The 13,796-nt window shown below is 42.4% G+C and overlaps 1 protein-coding gene across 1 annotated transcript in view; it reads right to left on the bottom strand.

The window, feature by feature from the left end:
• The window catches only part of PI4K2A (phosphatidylinositol 4-kinase type 2 alpha), a 30,627-nt gene extending 21,026 nt beyond the window's left edge, over positions 1 to 9,601 (bottom strand). Inside the window, exons 1-2 of the mRNA XM_059398280.1 lie at positions 9,060 to 9,601; positions 1,546 to 1,746 (exon numbers count right to left, since the gene is read on the bottom strand). Coding sequence (XP_059254263.1) covers positions 1,546 to 1,746; positions 9,060 to 9,494 — 636 coding nt within the window. The 5' untranslated portion in view covers positions 9,495 to 9,601. The remainder of the gene's footprint in view (positions 1 to 1,545; positions 1,747 to 9,059) is intronic.
• Between the last annotated feature and the right edge of the window lie 4,195 nt (positions 9,602 to 13,796).

Below are 13,796 nucleotides of genomic sequence, written 5' to 3'. Positions count from 1 at the left end.
CTTCCGGAATAGTTACTATAAAAACTGTACTCTGCTTGGGGCACCTGGGTGGCTCAGTCAATTTAGTGTCCGACTCTTGATTTTGGCTCAGGTCATGATCTCAAGATTGTGGGACTGCACTGAGCATGGAACCTGCCTGTGATTTGGGAAGCAAATCGACCCCACCCTCTGTCTCACTTGCATACTCTTTCTCTCAAAACAAACAAACAAACAAAAAACCACAGTACTTTGCTAGGGGCTGAGAATAAAAGGAAATTTCAAGAAGTGGTCCCTGACTTCTACAAACTTACAAACCAGCTGGCTTATTGTTTGGAGTTTGGCGGTAAAAGAGCAGTTAAACAACCAAAACAATCATAATTTCTCTAAAATACCCTGGGAAAACAGAAAAAAAGAGGTTTGAAGGGAAGCTCCTGTCTGCTGACCCATCTCTTTGGCCAGAGTCTACTACCTAAACCTGCAAAGAAAACCTCAAGCGGGGGTCTTTAGTCTATTGGCATGGTCTCTACAAGGCCAAGGAATGGACTCCAAGCAATCCATGAACCATCTCCGTGAAATTACATGCAAAACAACAATTGCAAATATATGAATTTTTTCTGGGAGTGAGATCTCCAGCCTTCATCAAATTCTCAGAGGATTAAAGCCCATAGCTACAAAGATGCCCCTGCAGCCTTAGGGCAGCAGATCAGAGCTTCACCTTAAGTTGTTACTAAATCTCAGGTAGCCACACATACTAAATGGGTGATGATGTGTCCTTGAATGTTCATATGCTGACCAGCAGGCATTCCTTCCCCTCAAAACCTTTGGAAAGTTCCACTGACACCCTGTAGTACAGGGGCTCTTCACCTGGCATCAGTAAACTTCCTAAAATGTATGCAATCAATTCTGTTATTTCAGCATACTGGGGGGGTGGTAGGGATTAGAACCTAAGCTAAGTCTATCATACATATAAGGTGTGTGCAAATTCATTCTAAGTGTGGATTTACCTAGATCTGGGACCCCAATTTTGTTATGTTCAGTTAAGTACCAGTCTCCCATAGCATAAAGATTGATGAGAATTCCAGGTCAGTTCTCTGTACATGTCCAAGCCTTTACTTTACTTTACTTTAACCCTCAGCCCACCCTAGACTCCTTCCTGCCAGACTTTACTTTAGTGACTAGCTAACATCAGTTAGTCCGTTTTAGAACATATCTAAATCAAGGAATAGCTTGGAAATTTAAGACAACGAGCTACAAAAGTAGCCAGATTTCTAACCAGCTTGCAGTTTACCTGGGACCAAAAGACCTGGAAAACCCATAAATATGCATCAGAGGGTCAGTGAATTTCCGGAAATTGTATGCAAAACTTTTACATGTATCCTTCTCAGGATAGCTTCCATCAAATCATGAGCCTAAACCTACCACCTTCCCTCCAAAAAGGCTGAGAGCCCTAGATTCAGAGCATACATAGTCCTCCTTAGGCCTAATAGCTCGGTTAACATGTAGCAGGACTTAGGCCCAGGAAAACTCTGGATAGGGATCAAGGCTCCCTGGTGACAGGTCACTGACCTTTGTACGGGGTACAATGTTGAGTTCCAGTTTTTGGTCCACCAGACTGGCCCCTGCCTCTGAGAGATAGCCCTGGTTGAGGACAAGGCAGTCACGGCCAAAGCAGCAGGGACAGCATAGCTTCTGCAGCCATTTGGTCCACTTAGGATTAAGGTGCCCATATGGCTCTTCATTCTTGGGTTTGAAGACAGCAATGATTTTCTACAGAGAGAAAAGAAAAATAGGATGTTAAAGGCAAATTAATTAAAGTGGGTCACAGACCAGGTCAGCAGGACTCTAGAAAGAAACGAGAAGGCATAGGAAGACAATCCTTAAAGACAGACACTGGCTTCTCCCCAGCTTGTAAGGGGAAGACACGGCTCATGTGTGCAGCTAACTGTCCCACTGCCAGAAAGGGCTGTGGCCAAAGAAGATGCCATGCCTAGTATACATGGTAAAACAGACTTTAACACCATCAAACCCCAACTTCCAAGGTGAATTCATACAAACTTGTTCTGCAACAATTAGGTAAAGGCTCAAAAAAGTATCAACTGAAAGGAAATTAGTAAGGTATTATGGAATGAGGTTAACTCCATCAGTGTTTGACTTCCTCTATCAGCCTTACTATGCCACTCCCCGGGTGTTAACAAAATCTTAAAATAAAAAGTTTAGGAATGACAAACTAAGAAAGCAATGGAAGGGAAAACTCACAGCAGGAAAAAGAATCTGCCACCTTAGAATTGGGTTCTTTTAAGTAACTCTGATAGACAAGAAATCAGGACATGAGAGGCCACAAAGACTAAAACCCATCTTCTCTTGCAGGTGAAAACTTAACCCTCAGAGGTTCTTAGAAATCCGGGATGCTGCTGTAACCCTGAAACAATGGGCCTCCCTTCTGGAGTCTTCTTCCCCAGGCCAGGCAGCCCTCCATGGTTATTTCACATTTGTCTCATTCCCTCTAGTCCCCAAACTGGTATTTTCAAAGGAAGAAAAGTAAATATGCTATCCAAGTGATTCATCTTTGTATCATATGACTCTCCCTCTCTCTCACTCCACAGCCAACTCAAGCTAGTCTGGGTCATAAGACATTTTCCTGTGGGTGTCACTTCCTGACAGGCAGGTCACAGCAGAAAACATACGCCCATCTGCCTGCATTAAGTATGTGCTCATATTAGGAATTGGCTAGATGCATGTCTCCAAAAATAATTGGTCCTTCTTGAGACTAGTTCAAGTCTTACAAGAATCTGAGCGGACTAGAAAAATACAGAACTCTCCTCCCTCCAAAGGAATAATTTTATTTTAAACACAAACAACCTTACTGATTCACTGGGAAAAGTTAAGTGCTTAAATTCATAACCTAAGTCTTCAGAATTACCTTTTTATCCAAAATGTCTAGCAAAAGGCCCAAGTTAGCAATCTTTCTGTCTCTGCCCCAGGAACCCTGAGCTCCAAAACACACAGCAGCAGTAACAAGGAGTTCCTGTCGCTCAGAGAATGACCAATGAGTCCATGATAATGCTCTAGAACTAGACAATAAAACCACGGACAGCTTGAGGCCCATGCCACAACCTGAGTCAGTTCAACTGAGGTACAAAGTGGAGTTCGGCAGGCCGGTTCCCAGTGGGAGGAAGACCAAAACAACCCTATTATGGAGGCTGAAAGACACTAGGACTGAGGCTTAAATACCTCCATTAAAGAAAGCAGAACCTGAAGGCCAAGATCACAGCCAAAGTCTCATTTATAGACTCACCTCTCAAACTTCACCATTTCCCTCTGACAGGAGAATTGAAAAGCATCCTGAGGACTGTGAAAGCATTAGTGATCATCACTACCTCAGTATCACACAGGGTTCATTAAATAATAACGTCTGGACTGGACAAATGGAGCTACTGTAGTGTGAGAAGGATGGAGGAACAGAAAGGTATTAGGCAGAAAGGGAGACAAGTGCCCTTTGGGACTAAGCATGGCCTTCAGTTCAATTCAGTTCTGCTAACGTGCTCAGTATGTCATTTGTGTAAGACAGTATGTGAGCACTGCAGGTTTGCTAGCTGATACAAGACACAGCCTCAGGCCTAATTTCCAAAGCTAATATGAACTTCACATTTTCAGCTGTATACTTAAGACTGAATACTTAAGACTATTCTAGAACCAGTTGAATCAGAAAGGCACCCCACCATTATTTGGTTGAGAAAGAAAATGTCTACTGCCTGATTTTTCTCTCTCCTCTCTCCTCTTTACTTTCAATTCCTTTCTTACATTTAGTTTGCAGTAAGCTTCTATTTGATGCCGATGTTTTTCAAACACCTTTCCTTACCACCCACTGACTAACCTTCCTTTAATGAAGGGGCTGAGGTACAGGGAGCTTAAGCAGCAGCAGCAATGGTGCTTGGGATCCAAAGAGAACTGCACAGGAATCAAGAGGCCACTTACTCACTGGCAGGGGTCAAAACCCACAACCAAATTCTGGGACCGGAAAGAAAAAGGGTTTCTCTATCTAGCAGCCCCAAGGAGGAGGGCATTATGCAAGGCTAAAATTTAAGATAGTTCAAGCACATCACTCATATTGTACAGTGAAATACCCAGAAATAACTTCTAATAAAAGTTTTTTCTTTTTAATTTGGTAAACGTGAAGCTGATGATTCTCTAACATTTTGGTCTGAAGATTCCTTTAAACTCTTAATTATTAAAGATCTACAAAACTTTTGTTTATGTGGGTAAAACCTACATCTGCTGTATTACAAATTAAAACAAATGTTAAGACTGTTAATTCACTTCATAAAAATTAACCTAATATATGTTAATATAGATGTTATGTCTTTATGAAAAATAACCATTTTTGGCGCGGGTGTGTGCTATGATGAGTGCTGTGAAGTGTGTAAACCTGGTGATTCACAGACCTGTACCCGTGGAGCTAATAATACATTATATGTTTATAAAAAATTATAAAAAAAAAGAAATATAACCATTTTCAAAAACAATTTTTAATGAAAAGGGAGGCACTCTATTCTAATTTTGCAAACCTCTCTAGTGTCTGGCTTAATAAAAGGCAACTGCATTTTCACATCTTCCTTAATATTCAATCTGTTTCAATATCACATATCAAGTAGCCTCTGGAAATCTCTACTACGCACTCATAAGGAAGTGAGAATGAAAATGGCAGACAGTCTTAAAACGGCTAGAAAAATAATTTTCACTGTGCACCCCTAAAAATATGCCTACAGGTCTTACGGCCTCACTCTGAGAACCCCTATATTCTGTATTAACAGTTAGATAGAAATAGCACTCCTATTTAGGCAAAGAAGCCTTACTTACATATTAACTCTTAGAAAAGAGAGGGATGGGTTACTCCAAATCTATTAGGCCCCGAAAGAAGATGGGATCCAAATAAAATGAAACAGAAGAGATTTAGCCTGTATTTATTTTCCTATCCACTGTCAATAACCCAACCTGTCTCAACCATTACAACTGGTGGCCTAGGAAAGGTCCCTAAAATAGGTGGTAATGATGTTTAAAAACCTCAAGAAGTATATCTAAATATGACATACAAACTTGACTACCTCTTAACATTCTAGTTAAAAAAAAAAAGTTATTCTTGGGGTGCCTGGGTGACTCAGTCAGTGAAGCATCTGCCTTCAGCTAAGGTCGTGATCTCAGGGTCCCAGTAATTGAGCCCCAAGTTCGGCTCTCTGCTCCATGGGGAGTATGCATATCCCTTTCCCTCTGTGCTTGCACGCGTTCTCTCACTCTTTCTCTCTCAAATAAATTAATAAGAATTAAGAGAATTATTCTCTTTGCGATCTTTATTCTTTATTGGGCTATCAGTGTTGCTCTCAACCATGTGTAAGGACATCAGAATTTCTTTGGAGGGCACAGGTAGTTGAAAGAAGTACACTCGGTATTACATACTAACACAATTTTATATTTGAAAAATGAAAAAAAACCTGTACAATATTCATGACAAGGTCTTGATGGATAAGTATTTTTAAAAGACTGCAAATTACTGATATAAGTCCTAGTTCCTAAAACATATAAGCAGTATCTTTAAAATTATGAAGCAGACACCAATTAGCATTATCTATTAAATTACTATTCTCAGCGTTCATAAAATCATCATCTCAAAATTATACTACTTTTGCTTTATTCAGTGCCATGTATCCAAGAAAGGCTAATCCAGAGGTCAGTGGACATTAACCTAACAAAAACCAAAATACTCTGAGCTCCTGCTAAGCACCAGGAACTATGCCAAGGGGCTCTCATGTGTGCTATCGCATTTAATCTTCTTAACCAATTAATGAATCACATGCTATTCTATGATTCTTGGCAATATGAACATATAGTATTACTAGCCTCACAAAACAGAAAATGCTCAAAAAATATTTTCATAGGTGACTGAGCATAAGACCAGAAAGCACAAGAATGCAAGTGAGGAGGGTAATATGAGCACTCTCTACCATGCTTTCTGATCTAGCATTTTCCATCTTACTTGTCTCTAGGTCCCCACTTGCTTGCCCTGAGGGAGAAACCATCCTAAATTGGAAAATGAAATCAGGGCTATTATCTTCAAGAACCTTCCATCCTCTTTAGCTCCAAAAGCAGCTCTGGCAGAATCTGCTGGATCCTCCAATCTCTGTTCCCTCTTCTTCCTTGGACGTGGGACTTCGCATTTTTAGTGAGGCAAAATAAAGACTACAGTTCCCAACCACTACTGCCATTAAATTCTGGACAACAGAATATAAAAACAGTCTGGTGAGACTTCTAGGAAATATCTTCAAGGAAGAGGGCATACTCTTCCTCTCTTTTCCTTCATCCAACTGGCTGAAAAACAGACAAGATGTCTGCAGTCTGAGCAGCCATCTTGGATCATGAAGTGGAACCCACATGCTAGGGATGGCTCACCAGCTGGATGGAAGGATGCACACTGTTCATATTGTCATGCCAGCCCTAGGCAGCCTAGAGAGCTCATCTATGAGAGTTCATCTACGAAGAGTTCAATGTACCTTTATTCGAGTCATTATTATTTTAAATTTTCTGCCAAATAGCCAAATATAATCTTAACCAATATGGAAGATGAAAAGGGGAAGCAGAAATTCAGATGACTAGCTTTAATGCAGCACTGCATAGTGCTTAGGAGCATGAATTCTGGAGCCAGTTGGTCTGGATCTGAATCCTGCCTCCCACTTACTAGCTGTTAAGACCCTAAGCATATTAGTTACACTATGTGCCCTGATGTCATCATTGTCATCATCTGTGGGGATAATAACAGTACCTACCTCCAAGGGTATTGCTCTAAGTGCTAAGTGAATTATTATTCGTAAAGCACTTAAAACATTACATAGCATATAGTAAGTGCTATCTATGCATTTATTAAATAAAATAAACAAACACATTTGGAGCAGGGTCAAAGATGACACGACCAACCACAGGGGGTCTGTGGTTCATTGAAACTCACCACAGCATTTAGGAAGTGGTCCTCTGCTCTGAACCACATTTTCTTCAATGTGAGCAAGATGGTTATATCAGTAAGTTTTGTCAGGGCTTATGTGTTTCGACTTCCTCTCTAAGAAAGGGCAGTGGCCAGGAAATTTTAGACCCTGGGGTCCTACAAATCACCAAGAAACATACCCGTAATCTTCTGTCATTCTCTGTAGCCTATGCACAGAGGTGGTAGTGCTTTACCTGCCAGGTAGAAGTGAGAGATCTTATTACTCCCACCTGCCAGAGCACCAGATCACTTCTCAGCTGACCTGACACACTTCCAACAAAGCTGTAATAGTGTCATGAAAGAAAAATAAAAACCTTCCTCCTGTTCCTATACCTATTAAAGATAATTAGCCCCTTCTTACATCAGCCAACAAGATAAAAAAAAAAGGGAATAAAAAATAAAAAACACTTACATAAAAAACAAAAGTATATTGCTAACATTTAGGCTTCAGGATACCCACTCTCCTTTTCTTCTAGAAGTAATGGTTCCCCTTTGAGCTTTCAATTTAACTCACTGCTCCCTTACTTGACAGACTTGGAAAGACCTCTTATTCTCAAAGTTTTCCCCAACTTCCCCAATTCAGTTTATGTTAACTGCATTGATGGCAGAATTGCCTTCTGGTTCTTGATAATTCAGGAACAACAACATCTGGGAGAATGACCAGATCATTCAATGAACCCAACCAAGGGCTACAAGTCAGAGTCCATCCTGGCCACTCAGCACTCCTACAAGAACAGCACACCAGGGGCACCTGGGTGGCTAAGTGGGTTAAAACCTCTGCCTTCGGTTCAGGTCAGACCTGATCCCAGGGTCCTGGGATCGAGTCCCGCCTCAGGCTCTCTGCTCAGCGAGGAGCCTGGGGAGCCTGGGGAGCCTGCTTCCCTCTCTCTCTCTCTCTCTCTCTCTCTGCCTCCCTCTCTGCCTACTTGCGATCTCTGTCAAATAAATAAATAAATAAAATCTTTAAAAAAAAAAAAAAAAGAACAGCACACCACCCAGCTAAAGAGTTCACACAGGAGAAATGCAATGAAAATTCGCAGGATTTGACAACCATTATTTTAATAAGTATAACAATAGTGTATTTTTCCAATAAACCATTCTGGCCCATCTGAGAACTCTGACAGGAAAAACATGGTTTGACCCACTGATATTCCAATGATACCTCTGGTTTGATATAAATGCCTTAAATTCTTCTGCAGCTATCAAAAGAATAAAGTCACCTCTCAGCTGCCCTGGTCACCCCATGTCCATTCCCAACCCAATCATCCCCATCCCCCTTTAAACACATACAAGGGACAAAATAAAGGTCAGCTTTGCCTTAGCTAAAAAGCAAACTGCTGATAGTCCTGGGAGAGAAATAAAAGTAAAATGTAGCAGGCAGTCCTGTGTTTCTAAAACTCCGCATTCTTTACTGAAGAACGATAAAAAAGAATTTGAACAATTTCCCAGAAGTGAGCAATAACCAGGACAGATGAAACTGGTTTAAGTCCACCCACTCCATCACTGACGTCTGCCAGTAAGAGCCCTGGGACGGTGGTAGATCCCCACAACACAGAAGGCTGGAACTGAACCCTCAGATCCCTTGATCGATCACCCGTCCTCCAGGGAACAGCGACAACGCTGGTTCGGTCCAAAAAGAGAAAATGGGCCCAAAGCTCAAATCTGTAGGACAATGGCCGAATAGCAGTCTCCGTAGTTTAAAGCTAAGGAACCTACTAGAAGGCAGCATCTCCCCGCGCGTCTCTGTCGACAGGCCGATTGCCCCACCACACCGCCGGGCCCCTCGCCTGTATCTGGTCAATTTCCTCTTTTCATTCTCCGCTCACTCCTCCCCCACCAAATAGGTTCTGATTTATTTCTTCAGTCCGCAGAGCTTCTCCATCTCCAGTCCTCAGGGGCATTCCAAAATCTTGCCAAGGGGCTCTGCACTGTGAAGTTTCTCCCTTTTGCAGCCTTTCAACCCCCCTTCTCCCTCTCGCTGTGCGAAGCGGCTAACTCCCCCGGACAGGCCCACCCTCCCCGAAGGCGGGGGCGGCCCCCACCCCGCTCTCACCCCCTGAGGGTCCTTGACGAAGTAGCTTCCGCTGGAGCCTTGGTAGATGCGCTCGGGGAAGATGCAGCGTTCGATGGCCAGCTCGGCCTGCCGCACTACCGCCTCGAACTCGGGGTCCTCCGGGAACTCGTTCCGCTCGCGGTGGGCCTGCGCGGCGTGGGCCGCCGCCGCCGCCTGGGCGGCCAGGGCTTGGGCCTGCGCCGCCACGGTTTGGGTCTGGCCTTGGGCCGCCGCGCCCCGAGCCCGGTCCAGCAGCGGCTGCCGCTCGCGGTCGTGGCCTGGCGAGCCCGGCGGAGAGGGGGCCGGGCCGGCAGCCGCCGCCACTCGGACCGCGCCCCCCGGCACCTGCGGAAAGTGAGCGCCCGAGCCGGACGGGAAGGTGTAGTCCGGGGGTTGGGCCCGCTCGGGGGACACCAGTGGGCTCGTTTCGTCCATCCCTCAGGCCGCCGGCTCCGAGTCCCGGTGCGCTCCACACAGCTGAGCTCCCGGCCGGGACCAATCCGCGAAACCCCCAACCCACGCCTGGCCAACCAGGTCGCGGCGCCTCGTTGGCCCCGCCCTCACCTAGCCTGTTTACTTGGCGACGAGTAGGCACGACCCCTCGCGCGCGAACGGTAGCCAATCAGAACTAGCGTCTACGTAATCGCGCCCTCCGCATTTTTCGCCCGTCACCGTCTGTGGAGATTGCGCATGCTCCAGGAGCCAAACCCGGGTCAGACACGCCCCCTGTTTTTACCAGCCCAGCCCCTCCCCTAGCTTCAATTGCTGACCTGTCTTTAGGAGCTTTCAGTAGACTTCTTAATCAGTCATTTGTTGAGTGTGTACTATGAACCAACCTGCTATGAAAGTAGAGAAATCTAATCTTTGTATCTGCACTCATTCAATCATGCATTCATTAAACACTTATCAAGCACTTACTATGTCCTAAATTCTAGAGAGACAAAACTGAAGCAAAGAAACAAAAATCCCTAATCTGGGGGCTTGGGTGGCTCAGTGGGTTAAAGCCTCTGCCTTCTGCTCAGGTCATGAGGAATCGAGCCCAGCATAGGGCTCTCTGCTCGGCAGGGAGCCTGCTTCCTCCTCTCTCTCTCTCTGCCTGCCTCTCTACCTACTAGTGATCTCTGTCAAATAAATAAACAAAATCTTTTAAAAAATCCCTAATCTACCTAAATAAAAAGGTTTTTAAAAACCACAGGCCTAATGCAATTTACACAGTGTCCGGCCCGAATGCTCTATGCTTCTTTGTCCATTGAAGAAAGATATGATCTTATTAGATTAGAAAGTTCCCTGAGCTGAGTACGTGACTGTTTTATTCACCACTGTAAAACCTTGCTGTCCAGACACGACAGGGACTCTGTATATTTTTATTAGCGGAAAAGAGAAGAAAAAACTGTCCTTGCCCTCAAGGGGAAGACATACAGCTCTCTGAGGCAGCAAGAGTAAAGGCGCCAACACTGAAAACTGAAAACTCATAATAGAAGATCAGTGATTTGGGGGTAGGCTAGAAAGTCAGCAAAGGCCTTAAAGAGGTCATTGTATGAGATAGGTTTTAAAGAAAGAATGTAATTAGATAAGGGGAGAGGGAGAAAAGAGGGAATCAAAGTCATTTGAGTTTGAAGGCCACCTGTGCTAAGTGTTTTACTATCCCTTCCTCAATTAAATAAGAATGATGATAATGTATATAAAACACTGGGCATAGTGCTTAGTACCTAAAAAGTGCACTAAAAATGATCATCCCTCCCTCAAATAAGAATCAAGATAGTAAAACACTTAGCACAGTGATTAGTATACTCAACAAATGGTACCACATTTTTATCATTGATGTTGTTTTTGTTTTTGTGCTTAGAATCACCAGCAGACTAGAGACATGGGTTTTCACAGGAGATAATCAGCCATATTGTAACCAATATTTCATAGTCATTCTTCCTTGAATCAAATTATTGTCACAGTACTAGAAATACTAGAAGTACTGAACTGCATTGAATTGCACTGAAAAAACTATTGTTTAATTGTAAGTGTGAGAATGCCTTAAACTTTTTTTGGCATGTAAACCATTTTAGGCAAAGGTTCATACAGTTTTCCATACAGTTTCCTCTTTTAGTTAGAAGACATGTATTTTCCTTTCCATCCAGACACCAAATAATTCAGTAATACTTGCCTCTTGCACCCCAGGGGTCACATCCACAAAGATGATCTCTTGGTATTATTCATCTCATTTAGCCCATAAGCTTCAAATTATTGTCAAGGAAAGCTGCAAGATTTAGAGTTCTCCCTTGAGAACTCTAAGGGAAATTCTCAAAATCTATTTTTGATTCTACCACTTAGAACTTGTTCTACTGGACCAAAAAAAAAAAAAAAGGTCAATATATTAATATATTCTCTATTACCTATGAAGAGCTAGCACTCACCAAATGCGAGATATTGTTTCTTGTAAATTACATGAATATAACTGAATTACACATAAACGGCATTACAGATCTTATGATTTTGGAAAATGAGTAAAGTGACTTGCATGTGGTCATGCAGCTAGGCAGACTAGCTCAATGCTTTTAACACTATATTGTCTCTTGTTAAATATCTCTATGAGATGTGTTTCATATGTGTTGTGGGAAGCAAAGGCAAAAGAAGAATTAAATTTCCCTGCTACTTAAAGCCCACTCACAAGTACTTAAAACAGGCAGAGTGACATTTCTCTAGGAACTCAGCTGTCCTGACATTAATACTTTGCTAAGGGAAAATGCTTAGCTTAACATTATCCCAACGATCCCCACACCCCATCCTGTAAGTCTACTTCAACATATAAAAATTTCTTTGGAAACTTCCTTTATCTCTACCCCCAAGATATCTGTTGGCCGTCAGCCCAATCCTATGACCCACCAATACACATTGAAGGGTCTCATGACTAAGGTTTTATTAGAAAGTAATAAATGACCTTTTCCTAACAAGAGCTAGTCCCCTCAAGGTCTTGGAAACCTTATTTCCAAAATTCCTTAGAGATTTACACTATGTCTAACCCCCTCACAACTTGAAAGTATATAACCAGTCACTCTTCATTACCCTAGTACAGCTCTTTCTGCCCACAGGTCCTGTCCCTGTGCTCTGCCCCTATGCTTTAATAAAACCACCTTTTTACACTGAAGATGTCTCAAAAATTCTTTCTAGGCCATTGGCTCTGAACCCCAACATCTTTCCTACATCATTATGTACTCCCTTTCTTTCCATATTCTCTGATGCCACATTACTTTTGAGACTCTCAAGACGTCTTTTCTACATTATTTTTTTTTAAGATTTTATTTGTTTATTTGACAGACAAAGACCACAAGTAGGCAGAGAGGCAGGCAGAGAGAGAGGAGGAAGCAGGCTCCCCACGGAGCAGAGAGCCGGATGCGGGGCTTGATCCCAGGATCCTGGTATCATGACCGGAGGCAAAGGCAGAGGCTTTAACCCACTGAGCCACCCAGGCACCCCTCTTTTCTACATTATTAAAATAGCTTGAGTTTGCTCTTCTACTTCCAATCTCTCTGGTTATCTCTGAACATCACTACCAGATTAATTTTCTTTTCCTTTTTTTTTTTTTTTTAAGATTTTACTTATTTGACAGACAGAGATCACAAGTAGGCAGAGAGATAGGCAGAGAGAGGAGGAAGCAGGCTCCTCGCTGAGCAGAGAGCCTGATGCGGGGCTTGATCCCAGGACCCTGAGATCATGACCTGAGCAGAACCCACTGAGCCACCCAGGCACCCCCCAGATTAATTATCTTAGAACACTGATTTCCTGGTGTCACTGCTCTGATTAAGAAACTACATTTTTATTGCAGTAAAATAATGTATTTTTTATCATTTTAACCATTCACAAGTATACAGTTAAGTAACATTAAATACATTCACAATGTTGCATAACCATCACCACTGCCTATACCCAAAACTTTTTCATCAACCCAACAAAACTCTGTATCCATTAAACAATAACTCCCTCTTTCTCTAGCTCCTGGTAACTTCTACTTTCTGTGTTTATGAATTTGCCCATTCAAAACACTGTATTTTGCAAACCATATTTTCCCCAAATTTTTCAGGTTTCTCCATAACTTAACCACACAATCTACCTAACCTTATTTCATCAAATTCCCTAATATACATTCTCTAATCTAATAAGGTCTACTTATTAGGTTAGGTTAGATTTCCTTTTTAATCTAATAGGATTTTCTTGACATGCCATTCTCTCAAAGACTGTGTTTTTATTTATAGTAGCTACCACACAGTTTAGCATGCTTAACCATTGAGTGTTAGAGCTGGTGGAATCTTATAGGTCTGCTAGTCCAACTCATTTTACAGACTGGAGAGCTTAATAACTGGCTTGAGTCACACACACACTTGGTGGCAGACATGGAATTTGAACAAAGAATCCTAGTCCTGTCAAACAATGTGAAACTGGTGTTTATGGAGCATAATGTCACAGATACAGTATTGAGAATTTTACACTATATTCTCATATAAGTGCTAGGGAGTCTTTATTATTATTATTATTATTATTATTATTATTATTATTATTTTCATTTTCTATCTCACAGATGAAGAAACACCCAAATTGGAGCAGTTTGTTTACTGTCTTCATGCACTTGCCTTCTTTTAATAATTAAATATAGTCTTGATGTTTTTCCCTGTGCATGAATCTTTTCTTCTCCACATCTAGGCTGTAAGACCCATGAGGGCAGCGATCCTCTTTTCTAGCTGCATTCAC

The sequence above is a fragment of the Mustela nigripes genome, chromosome 4, assembly GCF_022355385.1.
Source record: "Mustela nigripes isolate SB6536 chromosome 4, MUSNIG.SB6536, whole genome shotgun sequence".
In the NCBI taxonomy this organism is placed as follows: domain Eukaryota; kingdom Metazoa; phylum Chordata; class Mammalia; order Carnivora; family Mustelidae; genus Mustela; species Mustela nigripes.
The sequence above is the reverse complement of the archived record's forward strand: the minus strand, read 5'-3'. Positions and strand labels throughout refer to the sequence as shown.